Genomic DNA, 26,279 nt, shown 5'->3' on the forward strand with positions numbered 1-26,279 from the left:
GTATACCACTTTCGTAAAGTTAGCTTCCCCACACAAGTGCTCTTGCTGCAGCATAGCACGCTTTACAGACATTTCGTCACTTTCGACCAGGAACACCCGGCTGTCTCTCGACCGCAACCTGCATTGAATTATATTCCTCGCTAATCATACTCACGCCGTACTGTAAACAAATACACGACAGGCCCGTTCTCACACTTCGCGTAAGGCAAGCCAATCTAACGCCAGTAGCGCCATCTCGGTATCGACCGCCAAGCTAGATAACGCAGCGCCGCCGCATTTCTGCTTTTCACTCTGACAGGCGGCCCATAATCGTAACATGGCTGACGGAAAGCAGAAACACCTCTCCCAGCTTAACTATCTTGGCGTTCTGCCTCAAACTTGACCAGTTTCAGTGTTAATGATAAGAATTTAGTTCGGTTCAGGGTTTATTTTTCACTCTGGCAGTGTACATATTTATGCAACCTGTCGAGAAGCCTGCATACGCGGAGGACGAGGATGGGTCTCACATGGATTCTGCTATTAGAGTCGACTGGATGCAACTGCCGGTTATAAGTAGGCCTAACAGTTGGGTAAGTTTGAATCGGAGATCTTTATCTTTATCCAAAGTTCAGCTCGGCTGAACTTTTAGTCGAGTTCCTGTGTGTCTCCCGCAAATTAAGTCTGGGGGTATATTTCGCAGACGATGCGGCGCCCGTTGTTTATGCTTAACAATGGATTTCGTTGTGATTTCGTTGCCCCAATTGGCCAGTGCAGTGGCAGTGTCCAGTTTCGCTTTATTTTATTTTATTTTTTTCCTCGTTTGATGAGATGAAGATGGTTCAAGGATAAGAATGAAAGCTGAGTGGGTCTTTTCTGGCAAAATTGATCGGCCAGGAGTGGGGGGTATCGGCGCGTAAACGCTGGCGCGCGCTCATGCAAATGCAGCAGAGGAGTTCTCGTGTGCTGTGAAGGATATGTATTATGCACGATATTGTTCGGGAATGTCGTCCGCACTTCGGTGATAGCGAAGGTGTTGAATTGTGTATTCGCCGCGCGTTGTTCTTGAGAAACGGAGTAGGTGAATGTTTGGCGGCTTCTCCCTTGAGGATGAGTCTAATGTTGGAGAGCGAAGTCCTAGCTCTATTCCTGTGGTGCTGGGAACGTTTCAGTCGTTTAGAGGTTTCAGGGTTTAGACAACGGAAATAGTTTCAAACAAAAAAAAAAGTAAAAACTCTCAAGCGCGGTTCCCCGTGACTTTGATGGTAGAAGTCATTTTCTTCTTCCCCCGTTTCAAAAGCACAATCGGATACATAAACAACATAAACATGTTGCACATTGCCTATATGAGTCCTTTTGTAGCTCAAACACGTGTTATTGCCTTCACTTCACTCGCTGTCAAGATCTAGGTTTGTGGTAACTTTAATGCTTCCGCAGGATTTGCTGATTACATATCAGGTTGGTGGACCACGCCTACGCGTAATTTCAACTAAGTTATGACAACAAAAATTGATTAGAGCAACTACTGCTTATAAACACTTGGCCCGCACGAACTTGCTGCGTTATCACAAGGTTATAAATCTGCTATAAACCCATATTACGGCGTTGCGATGCTGCGGACTGTAGGATGCGAACTGTTTATACTCTTGTGATTAAAACTGCGCGTTATATGAAATAATACGGTGCTCGTAATACGTCATATCGTTCTGTTTTCAGGAATATATTTTCAAAATTTTTCTCGTATACCATTTCTGACACGACGTACCATACCACGATAGACATTTCTGCCTTTTCTGTTTTGTCGTTTTCTAGGTTTTGCAAGTATCACCCATCCGCACGAAACATACTCATATCCGCTGTATCGCAACGTCCTCACATGTCGTCTGCCAACGAAAATCGTCTGCCGCCGCAACGCAGACAACGATGCATCGCCGCGCAATTTTTTATCTGTGCCCTACAACTGCAACGCGTATGCAAAATGATAACGTACGTCTAGTTAATTAATTATAATTAAGTAACCCCCTGAAATAAGTCTGAAGTTGCCGGTAGCTTTCGCGTGCTCGTCGGCGGTTCCATTTAGAATTGCTGTCGTCTGCTTCAGCCCCTCGTCGTCTGCGATGTTTAACTCCAAGCAGACGACTGCGACGCTGCGCGAAAATCTTCACAAAGAATGCTATAACTTCGCATCTCTGCAGTTTGGTGTACTCCTTGTGACGACATCACCTCGAACACCAGGGATTCCTTGTGTAATCGATGTGTTGTTTGCATCGCGCATAAGTAAAAACTATCAGTCGGGCAAATCATGTTGTTGACATCAACAACAATCATGTTTTCTGCAGTGGTTAGACACATGTAAGGTTAAATGTCAGGTTGACGGTATATCACTTGGTCAGTGTTGACGCTACGCGTAATCTTGACAGGCACTGCTGTCTATACAGGGTGTTTCACCTAGAATGATAAAAAAAATTGAGGTATTGATTGAATTGAGGTAAAATTGATAAACGATTGTGGGACGTTCGGCAGTTACCCTCTGGAAACTTTTGCCACCATTGAGGAAGTTTTTGGACAGTTTTTTAATTGCAGCAAATTAATTTTTTCAATTGAACTTTGAAAATTCCCAAGCGAACTTCACATTTTTTTATACAGAAATATGACGTCTTCCACGGATAACCGCAGACCCGACAAAAACTATGCACAGTATCGCAACAAAAATAGTCGAAAAAATTCGTAAAGATTACACTTTAGCCCCGCTTGCTTGATTTTCCTAAAGAAGGGCGCACAAAAGGTGCGTCTAGAGCAGGAAGTGTCTCCGCCTTCATTTGTTTTGCCTTCTTTGTGATAAGACGGTTGTCAGCAGCATCAAGGTCAAAGCGTGAGAAAGGAAGGTGAAACAAGAGCTGGGAACACTTCCTCCCCTCCCCGCACCTTCCGTACGCTCTTCCTTGCGACAATCAAGCAGGCGGGGCTAAAGCGGAATTTTTACTAATTTTTTTTCGTCCATTTCGGTTTTCTATACTATGCATAGTTTTTGTTGGGTCTGCTGTCATCCCTAGAGGATTTCACATTTCTGTTAAAAAAAAAGTGAGGTTCGCGTGGCAATTTTCAACGTTCAATTAGAAAAATAAATTTCCCTTCATTAAAAATTGTCCAAAACAATTTTAGCTGGCGGCCAAAGTTTCCAGAAGGTAATTGCCGAAAGTTCTCTGGCGAGTATGTCGCCAGTTAGAATTTCTTATCACTTCAAGGTAAAAGCCCTGTCTGTTTTTCTAGTTTTTTTCTTTATCTATTTACGTCTTTTTTATTTGTTTAGGGAATATCAAGCCGGCGTGCTGTATAGCTGACCTTTCCCTTTTCTTTTTTTATTTTCTTTTCCCTTTTTTCCGCCAATAAATTACCCTCCCGCCGTGTGACTAAAGGTCGCTCTCTTAGATAAACTGACAGATGCTTTCTTTCTCGATTAGGTTTACTAGAGTTTTCCCGTTATCTCGATGACCTGTCTGTCTTCAGAGAACTGAAAAGCCAATTTTTTTTACGGGTACTGATGTATGCGCACATGTTGTTATACGTAGGTGTTAACCTATATGACTTTGGGACTTTATTTCAAATAGCGAATTACGACATAACATGACTCAGCAGGGTACCCAAGAGCCTTGGAGTCCCAAACAAATAATGGGTAGTCACTGCGCATGCCCAAAACCCAAACAGTGATTCGTTTTATAGTATCTTGGTTCGAAGAAGACGCGTTCTTTCTTCTTACGTAAAACGATGATGATGCAGAGGTTCGCGTTTCTCGTTCTGGTAAACGTCGGTTCAAATTCAGAAAGCAGCATCGCGACTGTACAGTTCCACTATTTACCAAAGAAATACTAGGGAAGGAGAAAAAAAAAGGAAAAAGCTCTTTCGAGACGCTACCTCCTATAGAGGAAGCGAAACAAGGCAGGCGGGGGAAAAAAAATTTCCCCCGTAATTTGGTGAGCAAACTTGGAACGAAGAAGCTCGGCTCGTCAGTCGGGAAGAAGAGGAAGAAGAAGAAAATTGTTCTGTTTGTCCAGCATCCTGGATGTTGGGAATGCGCGCCTAAAATTCGGGTCAAGAAGGAAGCGAGGATGGCACCAGCCGGTACCATGCCAAGCGATCCTAAAGGGGCTATGCGCGTGCGCACCCTAATAAACAAAAATAATAAAAAGAAAAATAAATAAATAAATAAATAAATAAGTAGAATTATAAACCCATCTCGGTAGAGCTGTATTGCAACCACATTTCTAAACCAACTTTACCTTTTGGGTATAACTGGATTGGGCCAGGGACCAAGCAATTTCGATAAATGGTTCTGGTACCCCACTCTCCATGTCTGGATAAAGTTGTTGTTGTTGTTTGAGTATAACTGCAGATTTTTTTTTAAAATTACGTGTTAGCGCCGCGAAGCAACTGTGGCTATGAGCGCCGTAGAGACGTGGACACATGGAGAGAGGACAGCAGGAAGGAGTGGGGGACAGAGGGGGTTAGTATGCGTCCTAGGCCGACTTCAGGGGGAAACTGTGCCGACATTCGTCTGCAAAGTCTTAGGAAAACCCGGGGAAAACCTCAGACAGCACACCCGGTGACAGGATTCGAACCCGTGTCATATCTCCCAGTCTCGGCATGGAAAGCGTTCATCCTATAATCACTATGCCACGGAAGCTGGTATGTATGTAACGGCAGAGTAGAAGGAAACTAGAGAGAAGAAACTGTCGCTCTACCAGCTTGGGTAAGAAGTTCTAGCTTTTTTTTTTCCTTTTTTTTTTTCTTAGAACACACGTGAGCGAGAGGGGCAAGGGAAAGGGATGCCGCCGCTTCCACACTCTTAAAAAAAGGGTGTACTTTCACTCATTTGTTTGCCACATATATAACACCCTTTTGGAGAGTACAATTACGCTCAAAAGGGTGTCTCCTCACTCCCTCAAGAGAGTAGCATAACACCTTCTCCCTGCCGGGGAGTAATATTACTCTACAGTAGGGAGAAAGGTTCACGAGAAACTTCATGACAATTCGCTGTTCGATGTGCGCGCTCACCTCGTTGTCGGCCATCTTGTCTAGCACGTGTCTTCTGTTTTGCACAAACTTCGGACCACTACGTGGTGAACGCGGAGGCCTGTCGCGTGTGAAAATGATGAAAAATAAGTAGCGCGAGCCATTTGTATACACTCAGGAGATAGAAGGTTCCGGTTTGACTTGAACGCCCCCTCGTACACGTGCGTATGAGTGTTTTTTCATACTCATTCGCACAGAATGTTGAATGTCTACAGAGACGCCATTCAGTATAGTACACTGAAAGTAGTCCTTTCGTGCTGATCACCGGACCATTGAACCTGGTCCTTTGGAACCTCCATTTCTTCGGAACGTACCCTCCCATTCTGGGCCACTTCCCAACTTCCTGTCTGTTCATCCCCCACCCCCCACCCCACCCCACCCGTCGTATCCGGGTAAATTTCCTGCGCAGAGGAGAAAATTCATTATCCCACTCGGCACTCCGCCGTCGTGGCCAAATTTCCGGACACCTAAGCCTCGCGCGACGTCTCATTGTGAGTTTACATTTCCGCCAGTAATATTTCCACGCAGGGAGCAAATACCCTCGCTACGAGCAGACGTTATGACGACGACTGTGTATCGTCTGTTCCACCGTTGATGACGTCCGAGGTGATGTCCCTCGCGGGAGGCAGGACTGGTCTCCCATTGTCAGCCAGAAGCGGAATAAAAAAATAAAAAACTAGTGACAATTAAGCCTTAAAAAATTTCCAGTGTCAAACTTCTTTCACGGCGTTCCAATGATGACGCTGATTAGAATTTGGGAAATTCTAATTAGCTGTAAGAGACGGATTTCAGTTATTGCGCCACTGAAGCTTCTTGTAAGAGAGGGATTAATTAAAGTTGAGAGTTTAAAGTCCGCGACTTTTTTGTCACTCCTCCCTCTCATGAACAAAAAAAAAAAAAGAAAAAAGAGAAACTCAGCTTGCGACAACTTTTCTTTCACTAAGATTCATTGTTAGTGACTTAAAATTACGCGTTGTTCCTTTTTTTCCCCCGTCTGACTCGTGCATAATTTGTAATGTGCTTAGTTTTTCTTTCCTTTTATCCCGAGTTTTTGTTTTTTAAATATATTTTTCTGTTCCGTTTCCGCGTCTCCTTTTTATCACCGTATTTTAACGGTTGGGCGGGATAACTGTTGTCCCGAGTGAAGATTGAAGACAAAAAACAAGTACGGCTTTTGGCAGTCGCCAAAACCTCCTTGGCGTGGATATAACGAAATCACTCAGGTTGCTTGAGGCTAGCAAATTATTTCTGAGGTGTTGACTATACCGGGTGTCGTGGTTGAACCGAACACCGAGACTTGGTGCGTTTTTTTTTTGTTTTTTCGGTACGTGAACACTGTAAAGTGCAACAAGGAGGACGTATTGTGCAACATATAGATCCAAATCTTCTAACGTGGGTCGAAAGTTTGTCTGACGAATCGTACTCAATTAATACCCTTGTCACACAGGGAGTCTTCAATGATCATTGAAACCAATCGTCATTGAAAATGTGCGTAGCGCCACCTAGCGTGTAACGAGTCAACCTGTAGGGGAACACTGAATCCAATACTTTTTGGGAAGTTGACACGTTACACGCTTGGTGTCACTACACACATTTTCAATGGTCATTGGTTTCAATGATCATTGAAGACTGCCCGTGTGACAGGGGTATTATTCACTAGTGTGAATGGTTCGAATTCCGCTTTATCTGAAGTAACCTCCGGCGTTCCTCAAGGCAGTGTGCTTGGACCTCTTTTGTTTTTAATATACGTGAATGACTTACATACTGATATGTTATCTTCTGTACGGTTGTACGCAGAGGACTGTGTCATCTATCGAACTGCAAACACTCATGCTGATAGCGCAACGTTACAATCCGACATTGACAGACTGCAAGCCTGGTGCGAAACGTGGATGATGACACTGCATATCTTGAAATGCAAGTACGTCCCCTCTTATCGGAGCCGCGCACCTTATCCTTATCCTTATTCATACAAGATTGATGACACTGCTCTCAGTTACGGCTCTCAGCACAAATACACCAGCTCTCGTGGCTCAGTGGTTAGCGTGCTGGCCATGTCACGTCGAGACTGGGAGGTACCCGGGTTCGAATCCCGGTGCCGGATGTGCTGTCTGGGGTTTTTCCTGGGTTTTCCTCAGACGCTTTCAGACATATGTCGGCACAGTTCCCAAAGAAGTCGGCCCAGGACGCACATTTCCCCAGGGCGTCAGTCGTGACGTTGCCCACATAAGTGAGGCCGACAACGGCAAGCCCTTTCACCACCACCACCAGCACAAATACCTCAGGGTTTACCTTTCACGTGATTTGAATTGGAAAACTCACATTCATAACGCAGTCTCTGGCGCCAATAAAGTTTTAGGTTTTCTGAAGCTTAATTTGAAGAGGTGTCCACCCAAAGTTAAACAAATAGCTTACGAAACCTTTGTTCGCAGTAAAATTGAATACGCCGCCGCTGTATGGAGCCCGTACCAAGTAACATACACTAATGATCTTGAAGAATCGGGCCAAATAGGGCCGTAAGGTTCATAACGTCTAATTACTCTAGATTCACTAGCATTACAGCCTTAAAGCAGGATGTTGGCATCCCCCCTGTTGTTGTTTGCAGAAAAAATAGCACGGCTGTCTTTATTCCACAGATTATATTACTCACAGGTTCCCGTCGACATTGATTTGTCTACTCCTCATCGTCGACTAACTCGAATTCAACATCTTTGTGCTATCATCTGTCCTATAGAGCTCGTACGCTGAGTTTTTCGAAGTCATTCATCCCATTAGCGATTTCCAAATGGAACACCTTACCCTCATCTCTTGTTACAATCACCAACCCTGCTGAGTTTAAAAGAGGACTGTGCGACCTACTCATATGACACACCTCTGTCATATGTCTGTCACGTTCCCGTGTATTTCGTTTACATTGTGTGCTTTTGATATTTTGTGTGTGTGTTAATCGCTATTGCTGTTTCGCCACTGTAGCTATGCCGTGGTGCTATCATTTTGGTCCCCCATTATGTAATGCCCGTATGGGTCTTTAAGGTATAATAAATAAATATTTTATTTTACTCGCCAGATTGCGCCAGACTGCCTTGGACGCGTATAGCGTAGGGAGAGACTTTTTCGGGTTAAACCCGATTCCGCCCGGTCATTCCCCACCGAACTGACCTCCGACCAATTCGGGTTAAACCCGATTTCTCCCTGAATTCGAGTCACTATGAAATCCTCAAGTGACGTTCCCACTGAAGACGAACAAAGGTCGCCACGTGTAACTACATGTAAGAATGGGTCACTTACGTTCCCAGCAATACACCCATGTGTGTCAACACTGTCTATGGCTTCGAGGATTACCGCTGGAAGGTCACGTTCCCCCCCCCCCCCAAAAAAAAAACAACAACAAAAAAACAAAAACAAAATGAGAGATTAGGAAATGACTTAATAGACAAGAGGAGAAACAAAAACACCCGATGACACCCGAAGGCACAACTATCGCCCGATTTCTCCCGGAATTAATAAAAAATAGCGCCCGATTTTTACCCCCCGAATCTGAGAAGGGCATTTAACCCAAAAAAGTCACTCGCTACTAAAGGGTGTTCTAAAACTGCGCTTGTATCGCGCTTGTATCGCGGAGCGAAGCGCTAACGCATAAGCGTACGCAGTGGCCGAGAACGCCACATTAAAACTTACTATTGAGCGGTCAAACAAAACACGCGTGCATGAGTCCATATATCTTCGACTCCATTATACGCGGTGGTGCTTTTTTGTGGTAGCCTCGTTCATTGAACTGAGGTCTGCTTCGTTGCTACTTAAAATATATTTTCTTCATGAACATAACGCGAATCTACGTAACGACGGGCATAATTCAGTCCGAGGCTACTTGACAATTGTTTGAGAGAAGCGATGCTCGAAAATTTCTTTTCTGTGCCGTGTGCTGCATTGAGAAAGAAAGCAATGGTATATACTTGCTTCGAAGATCGACGTTTATAACGATTTCGTTTATAACGATATCTATAACGACGTTTATAACGATTTCGCGCACGGCAATATATAGGACGGTACGGAGAACAAAGAAGTTTGTAAGTACCAGAAACGAAATCGGACATAGCAAAGTGCAAAGAAGGAGCAAATTTTCTTCGAGAAATAAATAAGCATTTGAATTTATGATGCGTTTAAAATCACTATAGTAGTCAGAAATTACGTTAGAATTTCTGCGGTAACATTTAATATGCCGACCTTGTTCTTTTTGTACGCGTTCCAACTCTCTTAAACAGTTTTTGTCGAGAAACGACCGGTACTGTTGAAAAAATGAAATAAAATTATATAGCTGTACAGGGCTAACCATATGTGTTAGACTGTGTGTGGCCTCATATAGGAGAGCACAAAAAAAGTAACAAAAACTAGGCCTTTAAAAATATTCTCGTCCAAAATTTGACGCTAGCCATAGCGCTATAACCCTGTTTAGCACGGTGGCCAAAGACGCAACCATTTTTTTTTTAAATGCCGTAGTTGATGTCCGTGCATCTAGTGTGCGTATTGTACTTGTTAAATTTTTGTACTGTAATATTCTATGTTTCCGAATTGTATCTGTATTAAATTCGTGCATTAGTTTTCGGGAAATATTTTCCCAATTCGGGAGGTAAAAATCGGGGAAATCAACATATGCTCTAGAAATTCGGGTAGAAAAACTTCCAGTATGCTAAATTCGAGAAGAAATCGGGCTCTATTAATCAAACAAACTGTACTGGTTTGGTACAAACAGTGATGTAATTGCGTTTGCTGCCAAACAAGCTAGTGTGCGTTCCTACAAACGTTTCAGTGAGGGCAATTTGTCGGCTAAAAATCGAGTTTCACCCTAAAGAGGCACCCTTCAATGCGGGGTGCAAATTTGGGGCAGAAACGGGTAAAACCCTAAAACTTCAGGCTCAAATTATCAACAACACCAAGCATCTGTATCGGCTGAAATATTAAGATTAGACTGAATTGGCTTGGATTTCTGCAATCGAAAAAAAAAAAAAAAGTAAATGAATAAATAGAATAAGTTTTTGGCACAGCAAAATATAGCGCGCGAATTTTTTCTAGAATAATATCAGCTCAAAAGATTAATTTCTAGAATAATATTCTACACGCCTGCTACGCGTCTTGCATGTGGTTAGGAATCGCAAGGCATGTAAGAAACATCATCTCATATGTCGCATTCACTAATTAGGACCCAGGAAACGAAATATCGTAACAATGGCGACTCGAGCACGCTCATATGTGTCTATAGCGTACAGTCAAACTCCTTTACAACGAAACTCAGGGGACAGCAAAAAAAAAAAAAAAAAAAAAAAAACATTTGCAGTAAAGGTATTTTCGTTAAAAAGGATGTCCACTATTGGACCTATAGGGCTCAAGCGGCACCGAAAAAAAATTTGCTATAGTGGTATTTTCGTTAAAAAGGTGTTCGCTATAAAGGAGTTTGACTGTATATATCATGTGTCAGTCGCGGCTACATTTCATGATAATCCTACTTAATTTATGACATTGTAGTCTAACTCCGTCACAACACGTCCTCCAGCGCCAACTTGAAGCCACTGGGACCCCCCCTCCCCCCCCTGCCCTTCCTCAACTGCTTGGGCCTCCGGCCAACCCAGCGCATCAGCTATTAGCTCTTCAAGTCCACACCACCTTTTTAGCAGTAACCGCGCTCCTGCGTGAACCCTGAACATCAATGATCATTACTCACCATCTTCTCCCCTTCAAGCAATGGGACAGGGTGCCGCCTCAGCGGCGATACATCCCATTACATCGTCAGCACCTGTTTGTTGTCTCACAGTTTATAGTCGCGAAAAGTAAATTAAAGCAAAAAAGTAAGTTACGTAAATTTATTGTATTTATTTTAAATTATAAATTTGTTATATTATATTATAAAATTTAAATACAAAATAAATATAAAGATAAATAAAAACATAAAAATAATATTATGAAACTATTTAAATTATAAATTTACGTATATTTATTTATATCAAATTTTGAGAAAAAATGTCGTGAACGTACGGGAGATCCGGATATAAGGTCTGGCGACACTGGCGCTATACGCGAGCTCCAGCACCGGTTTCGTTCTGAATGCAGAACCCAGGACTATATACGGTGAGCTAGGTGAGCTCACCATACCGAGCCAGCATCTAACGCGAAAGGGAGAGAGGTGTTCCTGCGTTCTTTGTTTGTTTGTTTGTCTATTTGTTTGTCTATGTGTTTGTCTATGTGTTTGTCTATGTGTTTGTCTATGTGTTTGTCTATGTGTTTGTCTATTTGTTTGTCTATTTGTTTGTCTATTTGTTTGTCTATTTGTTTGTCAATTTGTTTGTCAATTTGTTTGTCAATTTGTTTGTCAATTTGTTTGTCAATTTGTTTGTCAATTTGTTTGTCTATTTGTTTGTCTATTTGTTTGTCTATTTGTTTGTTAATTTGTTTGTTAATTTGTTTGTTAATTTGTTTGTTAATTTGTTTGTTAATTTGTTTGTTAATTTGTTTGTTAATTTGTTTGTTAATTTGTTTGTTTGTTTGTAAGGAGACAAACAGAACGGAAACGGATACCTGCAGAGACTGCGCCGATTGCATAAGTTCAATGCCAGGGTTTAAAAAAAATCCGGATTTTTTTTTTTTAAAGATCCTCTCCAATGGGCTTTTTTTTTTTTATAAAAGCCGGATATTTTTGGAGAATACATAAACAAGCCTAGAAATGTGACACAGAGTAAGTACAAACGTGTGTCTTGCCGTTCTTCTCGATTTTGGGTGTCTTCTCGTATAGTTTCGGTTTATGAAACTACCTGTCCCAGTAACATTGAACGAGTTTCTATTGTTTTCCGAAAGGGAGAGTCCCATACAGGCGTGGGTGAATGGTGTAGATGTTACACGCCTGGATTAGCTGTCGTACTTCAGTGCCTCCAAGAAGCAGAAAGCCTTTCCCTAAATGAGTAGAAGTAGAAGAAAACGGGGAAATAAGTTAGATCTGTAAAGTTCAAAAAGTCAACTGAAGAAGTTACAAAGTTAAAAAAGTTAGGGATCAATGTTGCGCGTACCTGGGCTTTTTGTGGACAGCCAACACTACGATGAAATAAACCGGTAGTTTGTCGTGTGACGTTGAATTAGGGTTGTCTTTCACATCGCATCTGGACAAAATCTCTAAAAAAATCCTGATTAAATTGTGTGGATAAAATCCAAAAGGTCCACCGAATAAAATCCGTGTGGATTAAATCCAAACAACCCTGTTCCATGCACACGTGTATTATGCATTGATTTTTTTATTAGGGTTGATATATCTTCCATACAAAATTAAATAAATACCAATTTTCGACACCACACTGGACGCTTAAAACATCTCTAGTTTCGGCTCCAGCCGCCATATTATCCGTAACAGCAGATCGTCTCCTCAACATTCAGGCAAATGATTTTCTCATCATCACCCGTCTGAATACGTACATAAGACCATACACGATCTTCTGACAACCTGATTGCATCTATTCGACAGCAGTACCTACTCCAATCCCTTGTCCTGTCCGCCGTAGAGCTATATAAACCAGCGTGTTCCTTTTCTCCCTATTTTTCGCCATCCGTTCCCTCCGGAGTGTACAAATGTGCCGCTGCTCCGAACAGCCATCAATATATTGACGAACCGGCTCTCGGTCTAACGTATTGACGCTGTAGTACTGACACGCGTGTGCTTATCGACGGTAAATATATAAAAAAGAAACCATCTCGTCTATATCGGCGACAGGAAGGTAAAACGGGAAAAACGGGACAAAAGGAAGGAGTAGGTTGCCGGAGCGAAGTCACGTTCGCAGCGCCGCCTTGTGGCAGGTTATTAGCGCCCTTAGCTTTAGGGGCGCGCGTTAAGGAAAGGCCGTCCGGGATTTGTTTTGTGACGGATGTTTTAATTAGAGTGTGAAGAAGAATGAAGAACTTCTTGGCGGCGTAGTGTTTTATAAGAAGAGGAAAGTCTTACGACTTTACCGCGTAGTAAGGTCGGACGTTGTAATGCCAGGAATGCCGCGTTCGCTGGGTTCTTCGTCACGTTCGCTAACTTGGTTAGGAGCAATGACTGTACTGGTATGGAGCGCGTAAATCCAGACAAGTTTTTGGAAAAGCAATATCCAGAGGCGTATCACGGGTTGTGTGTGTGTGTGTGTGGGGGGGGGTGACTTTTATTTATTTTTTAATTTTTTTATTCCGTGCTAGCATCGCGAAGCAACAGCTCAAATTTAGTTTAAAGTTAACAGTTTAAAATAAACTTCCGCAAATTAACTCGCGTAAAAATAACCGACAGCCACGTATAAAACACAGTTTAAAAATAAATATATATATAATATATATATAAAAATATATATATCGCTTATAAATCCACCATTAAAAATAAACCGCCGAAGAATATGTCACTAAAAATAAACGGTTTCAAAATACCTAAAAGAAATGGGACCCGGCGGATGAACACGTGTCAGTGTATGTCTACGCGACGGTTCGACTGTTCTGTGTCACACACGAGGCACGCGCCACCAAATATAACCGCAAAAAGAAAGATAGGAAAAAGAAGGAGCGGGCATTACTATTGGGCGGATGACGTGACGTCACAGATTGGCAGCCGAAGGAAGGAGCTTTTCTGAGCCGTGAGATTGAAAGGTTTCTTGCGCACCTCTAATTTTGCATAACTTAGTGGTTGTATTCGGTAGAAAATTCGTAACGACGCCGACGTCTCATTGTTCACCTGAACGGTATTTATACCAGACGCCTTCCTATGAAACATACTGAACCGCAAGCGTGACGTTAAAAAATAATATGAAAAAGAACGCGACCGATAGAATGGGGGCGTCGTCAGTTTTTATTTCACTTTTTCTCGGCGTGTCTGTTACACCTGCCAAGAATCCGGAAACATAGCCAAGACACAAAAATGTCTCGCAAGACACACGCTTTTTTTTACGTAACCCTAACCCATAAACGCTGTCACACTTGAGCGTCATACAGGAATGATGTATGTCACCTTGACACCTTTCAAGGCGTTGCCATCCTCCTATAGCGCAGCATTTTAGGGAAAACTAAAGTATAAGAAAAGGGAATATATATATACTTACAGAACTGACGACACGCACGAGCGGTCCATTGGAGAACTTCTTTATCGTCATTGTTTGCCTAGCTAATGTACACGGAACAGAAAGTATTCCTTCTTCAAATTGAAATTCCCTTTTTCCCCTGAGCTGAAAAAGGTAAGAAAAGGGGGAGCAACGGGAGAGCGCGTCACAAGGAGGAAAACGAATGTAGTTCGACGAAAATGTATGGAATATCACGGGAAGCATTGGTTCGAGTTCATTTGCGAAATGTAATAATAAAAATGGGAAAAGGCAGGGATATAGGGAAATAAGGGAGCAACGGGAAGTTTTTCCCTTTTTTGCGTGAGAAAGGCGTCGTCTGCCTGAGAAGAAATGAAGTTTTCCTCGGTTGTCGTGTGCGTTGCGTTCACAGTGTTATGTGCGTGCGAGGTTTCCTCGAGTGGTTCTTCTTATGTTTTCATTTTTTCTGTGTGTATCTTATATTGTTTTGTTATGCACGTACGTGTAAGGTGTTTATATATGCACCGGGGACATTTTTTTCGTGAACAGGTTTCCTATTCCTATTTCCTATATCGGATTTTCGTTGCAAGTGTGACTACATTGGTCTGTTGCGTCTACTTGCTTTTCCTTTTCGTGCTTTTCTGAGTGTTTATTGCGTTTATTTTGATCTTTACTGTGAGTGAGTCTTTGCGTTATTTTTACTTTGTTTCGTGCTGCGTAGCAACGTTTTGTGTGTGTGTGTTTTCTTTTCTTTTCTCATCGTCTTTAGGGTATCAGCGTAAGACGTAGGAAATACGCAGTGGAATTCTTCTGCGGAGACCTAACGTTTTTACGAGTACCGGCTTGCCGTCTGATGGCAACCTTGAAATAGAGCAACAATGTATTGCCAAAGTGAGAAATAAACCGCCTGTATATTTACGCTGTTTCTCATAACTAGAAATACCGTATGCAAATTTTGCGTTTTAAACGAAAAATAGTCCTCTCGCGTATCAGTTGCTGCAATACAGCTCTCAATATACCCATTTTTATTTCCCGAACCCAACTCTCCGGGTCTCTTAACCAGCCGGACTATCGCTCCGCCCCCCCCCCCAACTTCTTTAAAGATTTCTTGGTTCCTGGCCAAATCTAGCCCACCAACGCTGTGCCCTTCAAGCTCTTTTGATATTTTTGAACACCATATAGGACTTTGAACCTTTTTGTGAAGGGGCACATTGCTTCATTCCCCACATCACCATCAGCAATGGGGTAGAGTATCGCCCCCTGGCGATGAAACTCCCCTTTCGTCATCTTACAAATAAAGTTGTTACTTTTGTTTATCTGTTTTTCTTTTTATTTACGCAGGGTGGGAGACGTAGCGTGTTGCCATGGAGACAGGAGTGTTCTTCTTCAGCTGTTCCATTCTGCTATTGCTGCAAGCACCAGCCTCGTTTTCCTATGGTAAGCCCCCCGCATAGAAATATTTATCAATCTGTAACAGTGCATCTACGAGGCACGAGATGCATCTACCACGATACCAACACATGGTTTGTTGTGTCCCGATTTCATAATTCTGCGCGACTGTTGCAGCGAAGTTTGCACGGCGTCATTTCGGGCCACGGATGCAACAGTATAGATAGTTTCATCAACGGGTTCTGCATGTGTGTCATTCGGTATGGCACCGAGGAAAGCTGCAAAACCTGTAGGAAATCCATAGAAAAAGCGGTACATCTTGAAAGTGCCGGCGTCATCTGCTAAACTACAGCGCGTTGCATACGGTTGCATATTTTTGGGCGCCGACGTTGCTGCTCACTGGCGCCATCTGGTCCGCAGAAACAAGTTCGTTTTCAACAACTATGTTTTCAGTGCTGCGTTGCTGCGCGAGGTCACCGCGATGTTCCCACAACCGATTCCATCGCGAGCTGCAACTTGTCTCAGTGGGGTCCGTCATTGGCTAGGAGAGCGAAATCGCCCCCACCTCCAGCGCCTAGAATACGGCGTTGCTATAGGTGGGGTGCATTGACGTGCGCTGGTTCACCAGAAAGAGGGGAAAAAGTACGGGTAAAGCTATGGTGTGACGTCATATGCACGCCACCTATTCGCCTCGAGATCGAACTGTAGGTGGCGCTGCGACGGGTGCCCTAGTGGGGATACGGCATGATCGGACGCAGCAGGCTCTGGCTTTTCTACGCAGATATCGCAGTGTTTCTGGACAAAGTGCCGCTGTCAGTGCCTCACATATTGCGGATGTGTTGAAATGCGATACTTAGAACGCTGATATGGTGTGAAAGTTGACAAATATTGCTGCACTGCGAAACGCTCAAGTCGCGAAGTTGTGAAAAGAAAATATCCTGTGTGCTTTTGAAGGGAAACACTGCCTCCTTTGCTCCAAGTGTGATTTTGTTTTAGTCTTTTGCTGTCCTCGCTTGAATATTTATTCGTCGCTTGTGTATTGCTGTCTTTCCCTGCACCTTTTTATCTTACATCGAGACAACAAGGATAAAAAAAACACACTCACTCAAAATTCCTGTCTCCACTGATCTAAATATACAATGTACTAATCAACAATAACAATGAGCAAGAATGTAACATAAGGGCAGAATAGCCCAGTACGTATTGAAGCCCTTCGCTACAATTTTTGCAATTTTGCGTCGAGCGAGTACGGGCGAGGTTCGAGGTTTGATTCGTCTCCTGGGCGGGCATTCACTAAATGGTGCTAAAATATGTTACGAGATGACCACACCTGTGCGGTGGACTTGACTTTGTGTGGGGTGCTACCGGTCACGTAATAACTACATATAAACTAAGTTTTCGGTTCCAGCGGCAGGTATATATTCTGAAACACGCTGTTGCAGACGTGCTTCATACTCCCCCCCCCCCCCCAAAAAAAAAAGCAAAAAAAACGCGTGTTTTACATATTACGTTCAGGGGTGGTGATAGCATTTTACCTTGAATGCGTGCGTTCCAATGATTACGTATGTGAAAGATAGAAGTCTAGTCTGTCATACGGTCAGATGAAATGAGATGAAGCTTGAAATTCACACATTTAAAAACACCCGTGTCATAAATATATATATTCATGCATTCATATATTATATATGTTAATACACTGGATACAACTTGTGTTTAGCGCGTGCAGAATATCCTAACTGAGCATTATAAAGTAACTTAGAACGTCTAGCGCAGAAACCATTCTATAAATAACTGTGACATAGTTTTATACTTATGATTAAAAAACTGTTACAATATTGACCTTAGCTCTTGGTACATTTTGTCTGACACACAGAACCGCAGTGACAAATATAATATAACAAAGGCCGAGTGGAATTCGCATACTGGAACATATTCACGTTCTGTAGTTTTCTTCCCTGCTAAGCACGCTGGTGCAGAGAAATAGACAAGTTCAAAAAAGCTTTCGACCAAGTGATTTTCACTCATTTTGAAGCGATTTTAAACGCTCAAATGTCCAGAAATTGGGCCTTCCAAACACGTTTTCGAGCGCGTTGGCCACAGCGAAAGCACCGGCTCAAGCCGCGCATCCCCACTAAAGGCAGTTCACGGAGCAGCCGCATGGTGGCGACGCTGTTCGATCTCGAGGCGAATAGGCCTCTTTCCGTTTACAAACAAAAGACGCCATTGTTGTGTGGGCAACCACATGAACGCGACTCCTGATTGCCGTATGTAAGTGCAGATTGATTCAGATGTTGTCGAACGGTAATTTCTGGCAAACTGTGTCACATTATTCTCATTGTCCCGGACTCTCTGTTAATTTGTTTTGCCCACACCGGCCTTGTGACGTCACCCGCGGAAACTGGTCTATACGTTGGAATATGGTCACGTGACCCGGTTCCAAGGATAAGGAGAGGCTCACGAGGGATTACGCTCTTTGAATGGCATTGTTCCATGGAAAAGACGCTCGCTAGGAGTAAAAGAATTTCATATTTGGATATCGTGAGCTACATTCTTTCATTGAGCATAATAATTGGAGAACGTTCGTCGACCCGTTGCTCTAGATGGTGCGCAGATTGGCGTGTATGCTTTGACTTACGTTTATGCGTAAGTTTAAGTAGGGAATGTTTTTTTATTACGGTTCCACATAATCTCTTGTCCTCATACCAGCCAATATTGTTTCCGGGAATGAGTCGTCTCTTACGGAGTTGCGAACGGACGCCGCTTTCAGTTCTGTACATGTACCTAGAGCGTACGTACCTCAGCACCCAGGGCCGAACCCACACACGGTATTGCGCAAAAATTCCACGCGTACCAAAAGTGCATGTTTCTCAGGGGACATTTTTTCCGGGGACATTTTTTCCGGGGACATTTTTTCCGGGGACATTTTTTGCGGGGACATTTTTTGCGGGGACATTTTCTCCGGGGACATTTTCTCCGGGGACATTTTCTCCGGGGACATTTTCTCCAGGGGACATTTTCTCCAGGGGACATTTTCTCCAGGGGACATTTTCTCCAGGGGACATTTTCTCCGGAGACATTTTCTCCGGAGACATTTTCTCCGGGGACATTTTCTCCAGGGGACATTTCTTCCGGGAACATTTTTTCTGGGGACATTTCTTCCGGGGACATTTTTTCCGGGAACATTTTTTCCGGTTCCCGGGCTATACAAGCGCCGGGAGCATATTGCTTCGGTGAGGGCTGTTTAATTCATATGCATGTGAGCCGCTCCCAAGAGCAGAGTTGTACACGTTACTGGAAGAAAGTAACTGATTACAATTACTGATAGTACTGCACGAAGAGTAAATTTTTTACCGTTACAAATTACTTCATCAAAAATGTGATACGCTACCGATTAAAATGTGACGCGTTACTTTTCCCGTTACTTTTAAATTGTGGGCCCTAGTAAAGCCAACAAGCGTGCAGTGTGCAACCATGCAGCTCTTGTTGCAAATTCTAATGAGACACCAACATACGTGATAAATGAAATTCACAAATACATTTGAAAGCAACGTAGAAAACACATACACGCGTTTATTACACGTTTAAAACGACATCGAAGCATCAGCTTCGTTTTGTTACTATTGTTATGTTGAGCCCGCACAATTTATCGATACAGTCACCCATATTACTGTTGCTCCAGTAGGTCGCCGTTGTAAGGGATTATCATATTACTGTGGCGTGCGTAGAACACGCGTGCACTAAGAGACGGCCGTCACAGTGACCTCTGCGTAATTGCTTCAGTCGAATTCGTGGTGGAACAGAAGAACAGATTGGCTCGCTGAAAAGGGTTGCCATTGTTGACAGAAGGTTAAAAAAAGTAATCGATTACTCAGTAATTGATTATCGAAAATTGTAATCAGATTACTTGAAAAATTACTTGCTCACAAAATTAATTGATTACGTTAAAAATTACTGAAAAAGTAACTAAAAGTAAGTAAGTACTGAAAAAGTAATTGATTACTGGTAACGCAATTACTAGTAACGCGTTACGTACAAGAGTCTGCGCCCTTCACACGAAGCCGAGGCATAGCTCTCTGGACGAGCTTCCAGCGCTGCAGCTCGTTACAGCCGCTGCTGCTCGTTACCACAAGGATAGAGAGTTTCTTCGAGTTCGGGTTCACATGTGCCCAGGAGAAACAACCGGGACCGGTGTACTTAAGAAAGGGGGAAAAAAGAGGGGAAAACTATGCTTAACCCAAGCAGCGCAATGTACTGAAAGTCGAGTGCAATAGGGGTGGATGGTAGTGATTTCAGGAAAAAAGATCCGAAGGGAAAAAAGATCCGAAGGGAAAAAAGATCCATAGGGAAAGAAGATCCACTAGTGGATCTTCTTTCCCTATGGATCTTTTTGCCGTATGGATCTTCTTTCTCGTTTGGATCTTCTTTCCCTATGGATGTTTCTTCCGTATGGATCTTCTTTCTCGTTTGGATCTTCTTTCCCTATGGATCTTTTTTCCCTCTGTCACGTGACCACGTTGGATCTTTTTTCCCGATGGATCTTTTTTCCCGTTGGATCTTTCTTCCACAAGCGGTGGACGGTGTGTGTCTTATCAATGTTCTTTAGTTTCACGAGTCCGTTCAAGATCTTCCACATACCCGTCCACCGCCATCGCGCACTCGGCTTTCAGTACATTGTGCTGCTTGGGAACGTTTCGAGCGGACGCTCTTCATCGGAAAAATGGAGGACCAGGAAACTACTGCCGAAGGGTGTTAAAGATACTGCCCAGCGCGCTAGGGGGCTGCATGTGAACGTATTAACTAGTACAGGTCTCGACAAAAGTTTACGGAACACGCGAACGGTGTATTTTCTCCTCGGTACGACACCCTAGCGGCAAGCGGAAGCTGGCGAAATCAGGCCAGTTCAATGCCTCAGAGGGGTGGACGACTGCGCTCTTTGCGACACACAGCGGTAGTTTCGGTATGATTACTGTTAAATATGCCCCCAAAGTGAGTTGGATTTTACTGTTGTGCTCGCCAACAAGACGTGATTCAACGATTGTTGAGACAGGGAGCTCGCCGCTATCATCGCGATAACAAGGATTAATCACGGTGGCAACACTTTACGGCGTATTGCTTTTATTGGAAAGCTATGATATGTAGACAAGAGAAAGAAAGATATCTTGTAAACAGTTGCTTTATTATGGCGACGGGTGACGAGCTGATAACCAATTGACGCTGACATTGATAATTGATTGATAAACAACTGACGTTAGTCACGAGTTGTTGACGAGCACAACAGTTAAATCCAACTCACTTCGCGGGCACATACAACAGTAATTATACCGAAACTACCGCTGTGTGTCGCTAAGAGCGCAGTCGTCCACCCCTCTGAGGCAGTGAGTGAACTGGCCTTATTTCGCAAGCTTCCGCTTGCCGCTAGGGTGTCGTACCGAGGAAAAAATACACCGCTCTCGTGTTCCGTAAACTTTTGTCGGGACCTGTACAGCATGTGTAACGCCGGTCGACAGTTGATTAGAAACCTAGAACCGGTCTTTTGGACGGGTAGTGTTCAGATAATGGATCAGGCGACTCTCTTCCCGTTTTCGCGGGTTTGCGGAATGGAATTTTTATCGTTTCCTTCACATGTGCCCGATGGGCGCGGGTGCTTCAGAGCCTTTTGAAGCCTACGCCTTGCACCAGCTGGGCAGTATATGCTACATGACGACATGTTCCTCAGTTTCTGTTTTCTCAACAGTGGGAGGGCATCCAGGTGGCGCAGGTGTAAGCGGTGCTAGATGACCGGTAACGTGCACATACGGACACCACGAAGACAGTATTGCGATGCTAAGGTCAGAGGAAGAGATCGTCGGCGCGTGTACCCGTGCTGTGTCGTGTAGTGTACAAATTGTTTATTGGTTACTACGGGAGCTCTTCTGCTTGATGGCAATGATGTGGGGCTAGCTTTGGTTGTCTCATCCCAAAGTTGGCAATATGACAATACATACGTTGGAGCAATACGAGCAAGCTTTGGCTTGTCCTGTCATCCTACGGTTGACAATACGAGCAATACGTTGTTATAACGCGGTCCGGCCCCGGGTGGGCCCTGTCATTTAATGCGCGGCCGATAGAAAAGCGGTCGGACCGGTATCACTTGCGGTGCCGTTCAAGGGAAGATTTTTCCTGGAATCTGGTATGTAATACCCCTGTCACACAGGCAGTCTTCAATTATCATTGAAACCAATGGCCATTGAACATGCGCTTAGCGCCACCAGGCGGGTAACTTGTCAACGTCTCAAACAGCGTTGCATCCAATCCAAGCGCAATTTCAATTGCCGTTGGTTTCAATGATAATTAGGAGATGGTTCTGTCCCCGTACATCTCCTTTGCTCTCCCCCATCACTCTCTCTCCCAGCCTTTTTCTTCTAACCTCTCTCTCTCTCCTTATGATTTATATGACCTCCATAGGTAGTTTTCCTGTTTGATGACAATACACACGATGTCGCACCCCGCTACACATTTGGGGCCGGGTACGGGAACTCTATGACCTGACTTCCATTGACTGGGCCACTGTGAGGTTCCTAGACCCTCTACCCGTAGCATATTACGAACAGAAGTGGTTCGCTCTGTTACTGACGGACATTAACTTCCAGGTGTGGATTAATCGGTGCCGCTTAGCGTTCGGTGGCCCAGACTCCGGAAACGCAGGGTACGTGCCATCAAGCTATTCGTGCTGGTCTTCGTGCCTACCTTGGACGTGAGCAGAGCCTTAATGGTGCCCTGGAGTGTTCTCGTGGGTGGTTGTCATCCACACGTCTTTTCCGCCATGTTCAATGTGAGCGGGAGACTGTATTCTATCCGCCGAGATAGGGCCGTACTAGCCTCCGAAGCGACCCTTCCCGAGTTCCACAGCAGTCCACCTACAGTTGGAGTTTTTCTCCAGTATGTAGGCAAGGGTTCCATTACGTGTATGACGACCTGCCTTCATAGACAGGTTCCTTACTTGATTCCAATACAGTGAACCCTCGTTAATATGACCCCCGATAATCTGACATACGCGCTTTAGGACCATACTCTTGGGGAACATTGCTGTGAAACCTCTGCAGATACCCCCGTTAATATGACAATTCCGCATTATGACCAAAATTTTCGGGAACGACCATGGTCATAATAACGAGGGTTCACTGTACACACTCCTTTTCTGCGAAGATGCGCTTCGTTCGCAGGGGCCACCCAACGACGCCATTGATGTCTGAGTACCTTGAATCACTCATTCTCCGCAGCGCAGACTCACTCCTTTGCTGTGTTCATCTGCTACAGCCTGTCAAGAACGCTGCCAGTCCAGATCGGTGGCCGGCCCTGATGTCCTACGTTACCTTCGCGACACGTCGGCATCAGGCAAGGCTGAGGCAACTCTTCACAGTTTCCAACGACAGGACGGCAGCATCACGGAAGATTCTTCTGAGGTATAGCAGCGGGATTCGTCGGGTTCTTCCGTGGATTGTATTCAAACCATGCATCGACTGCCCCGATGTTTCTCTGGGTGCTTTTTTCTTCAAACGTTTCCCACCGGCTGATAGCGGTACATATTCGAAGACTTCATCCACCGCGAAGACCTCCATGCTTCTGTATGCAGAGCAAAGCGTGGTACAAGCCCGGGATCGAACGGGCCACCCGCAGAGTTTTACTCTACAATCCAGCTGGTGCTGCGTACTTTCTTCGTACAAGTTGTTCGACATGGTTTCGAGGCTGGAGCACTCGCATCGTCTTTTGGACTGGGAAGCATCAAACTTGTGCCTGTGGGAATCCTGAAGACCCGGAATCGGTGGAGGCCGATCACGCTCCTCAACAACGACTACAAGCTCGTCACAGCAGCAATAGCCTTCCATGTCAGTCAAGTGCTCCCGCTGCTCCTTCACGCTGGCCAGTCATGCGGTGTGCCAGGCCGTAGCCTGTGCGACAACCTGAATGGGATCCACGACCTCTTGCACTATACACGACGACGGGCAGTGTCCGGCGGTCTCCTTTCCTGGTACCAAGCCAAAGCATTTTACGCATGATGCATATCATGGTATATGTATCATGGATACATATATGTATCATGCGTAAAAATAAATCACTTGTCCTTTATAGTGATTTCTATATTTGAGTTAATATAACGGTTAAAAATAAAGAAATCATTTAAATTTAAGCATGAAAGAGTACTTCCATCCGTCCTCCGTCACGCATCCCGCATTTTTAAATAAGACCTCCGTGGGAAGTCACTGGGATGTTCGAGGAGTTGACAAAACGGTGTCCGTGGGACGTCTTTTGTCCCGCTAAACCCGTTCCGCAGGATGTCGTGAGATGCTGTTTAAGAACTCTGTGGGACCTCCGTGGGATCGATTTGTTCGCGGGTACGCGTACCTCTTTCCGCTGCTGAGCGCTTATGGCTTCCCAGAGATCTTTGTGTCCAACATACGTTTGCTGTACGCGAACCACGGCAGCCGGATGAGTGTAGCCGGAATGCAGTCCTCTTGGTTTTCCCTCCAGCAATGTGTCCGCCATGGCTGCCCCTTGTCTCTCGCCCTCTGTGTCCTGGGCTTGGACTCTTTTTTTTTTACAATGCATAGAAGCGTCACGCGTGCAGTCAATGGACGCCCCTTTCCTGGAGCGGGAGCTGGAAGGTATCTGCGTATGCTGATGACGTCACACTCTTCATCAACGACCGACGCTCGCTAACGGCAGGCCTACAGCTGTACGAGCAATACGCAGCAGTATCAGGCAGTCAACTTAACGCCGAAAAGTCCAATATTCTGTCCCATGGATGGTTTTATGTGGACCCTGACTTTCCGATGCAACAATGCGTGAGCATGCGCATCCTTGTTTTTTTTGTTTTTTTTTTAATCAAGATGGCCCCACGCCTCTCAGGTGTACACTAGCGCACGGCGGATCCAGGACCCGTGTCACGCAGCACAGGAGTACGACTTCTCGTACAGAGAGCGACCATCTCTCATCCGGTGCGTCTTTCTGGGCCACCTTTGGTTTCTGGCCCACGTTCTTCAGCCGCCTATCACTGCAACGTCTCGTCCCATTCTACAATTGGCAATAGACCTCTCCCTGTTTGTAAACAAATGACGTCATAGTGTTGACTGCGCTCGAAGCTATAGCGGCGAACAAGATCGCGCCCGAAAGCCTCGGTCCTGAGGGGATTACGGTGGTCCCTGAAAGGGACGCTACCTTGGGGCAGGGATGGGCATAAATACATTTTTTGAGTATTTAAATATAAATACAAAATACTTTGTTGACAGGGGTATTTAAATACTCTTCATAAATAGTTTTCAACATGAGTATTTAAATACAAAATATAAATACTGTATTTAAATACCGTAACTACTACCATAAATACTGTGAGGAAGATGTCATCTGGAATTATAGAAATAATTATGATCATAAGGACAAATCAGCAAGAAAGAATAGCATTTATTTGTTAGATTATCATGGCGATTTTAATATTAGAAATTTCTCCAAGACTGCTTCTTTTAGGCATCTTCTGTTCGGCCGTACAATCAGATTCGCAAAGGAGAACAGCATCTCCACAGGTGCCGATGAACAAATGCTTGTATTAAATTAGACGAAGATGCTTCGTAGAACAATGTAATCGGGTAGTCACGACCGTTGTCCGCAACAACAGTGAAAAACTCGCCATCTAAAATGGTTTGTCGCATGCACATGCTAGCGCAAACCCGGCATAATTGCGCCCCAAACTCGCCCTTCTTCCCGAAAGGTCAAATGCAGGGCAACTTTAAGATATGAGTCAGTATATTCTGTATTTAAGAGTATTTATAACGTATTTACAAGAATAAATACCCGAAAATTTGTATTTAAATACAATTATAAATACATTTTTCAAGTCTGTATTTAAATACAAAATATAAATACATGTATTTATATTTTAAATAGTATTTTAATTACAATGTATTTAAATACTGCCCATCCCTGCCTTGGGGCCTACATTTCTTTCAATAGGAGGCAGCGAACAAGTGCCCAGTCGTGCAACTCAGCCCTCCCCTTCCGATTTGTTTCGGTTTCAGTCTGTCTACCAACGTCATGATGACGTTTCTCGGGTAGAAGTTTATACAATACACACGTCGTGAGATCCTTCTAACCTTTGGAGGCTGTATATCTTGCTAATCTTCCCGTAGGGGGAGGGATCGTCACATGAGCACCTGCTCTTCTCGTACGATAGCGATATCTAGCGATGCCAACTTCTAGTTGTCACATGACTGAAATTGGAGTTAGGCCGTGTGGACGAGACAGAAGAAAGGAGACGCCAAGCGCTACTTACAACTACACTTTAATGACAGGAACTCACTGCATGCGCAACGTTGCATCTGTCTTCTCCAGGACACCAAGTATACAAAAACATGCCAAATGTAAGACCGTCACATAGGAAACAAAGGCAACAAATTAGGTACGGGAAACAAAATCTCGAAACGAAGTGATAAGGGACGACACATACGTGAAAAATTTCATGACAAATAAAAATTCTAGTTCGTTAACAATAGACCTCTACGCGAGAAACGTCATCAATCGGAAGGGGAGGGCTGGGTTCCACGAATTGGCACGTGTTCGCTGCCTCCAACTGAAAGAAAAGTAGGACCGAAGGTCGCGTCACTTTCAGCGACCATCGTAATACCCTTAAGACCGTGGCTTTCGGGCGCGACCTTGCTCGCTCCCAGCTTCCAGCGTAGTTCAACACTACCAAATTGGTGGCGCTGTCGAACACTATGACGTCATTTGTTTACAAACAGGGAG

At 44.2% G+C, this 26,279-nt stretch overlaps 1 protein-coding gene across 1 annotated transcript in view; it reads left to right on the forward strand.

The window, feature by feature from the left end:
- Positions 1-317: 317 nt before the first annotated feature.
- Positions 318-26,279, forward strand: part of LOC135387864 (cubilin-like) — a 180,116-nt gene continuing 154,154 nt past the window's right edge. The window contains exons 1-2 of the mRNA XM_064617049.1: positions 318-569; positions 15,459-15,554. Of these exons, the coding sequence (XP_064473119.1) occupies positions 15,482-15,554 (73 nt within the window). The 5' untranslated portion in view covers positions 318-569; positions 15,459-15,481. The remainder of the gene's footprint in view (positions 570-15,458; positions 15,555-26,279) is intronic.

The sequence above is a fragment of the Ornithodoros turicata genome, chromosome 3 (genome assembly GCF_037126465.1).
Source record: "Ornithodoros turicata isolate Travis chromosome 3, ASM3712646v1, whole genome shotgun sequence".
NCBI classification, from domain to species: Eukaryota; Metazoa; Arthropoda; class Arachnida; order Ixodida; family Argasidae; genus Ornithodoros; species Ornithodoros turicata.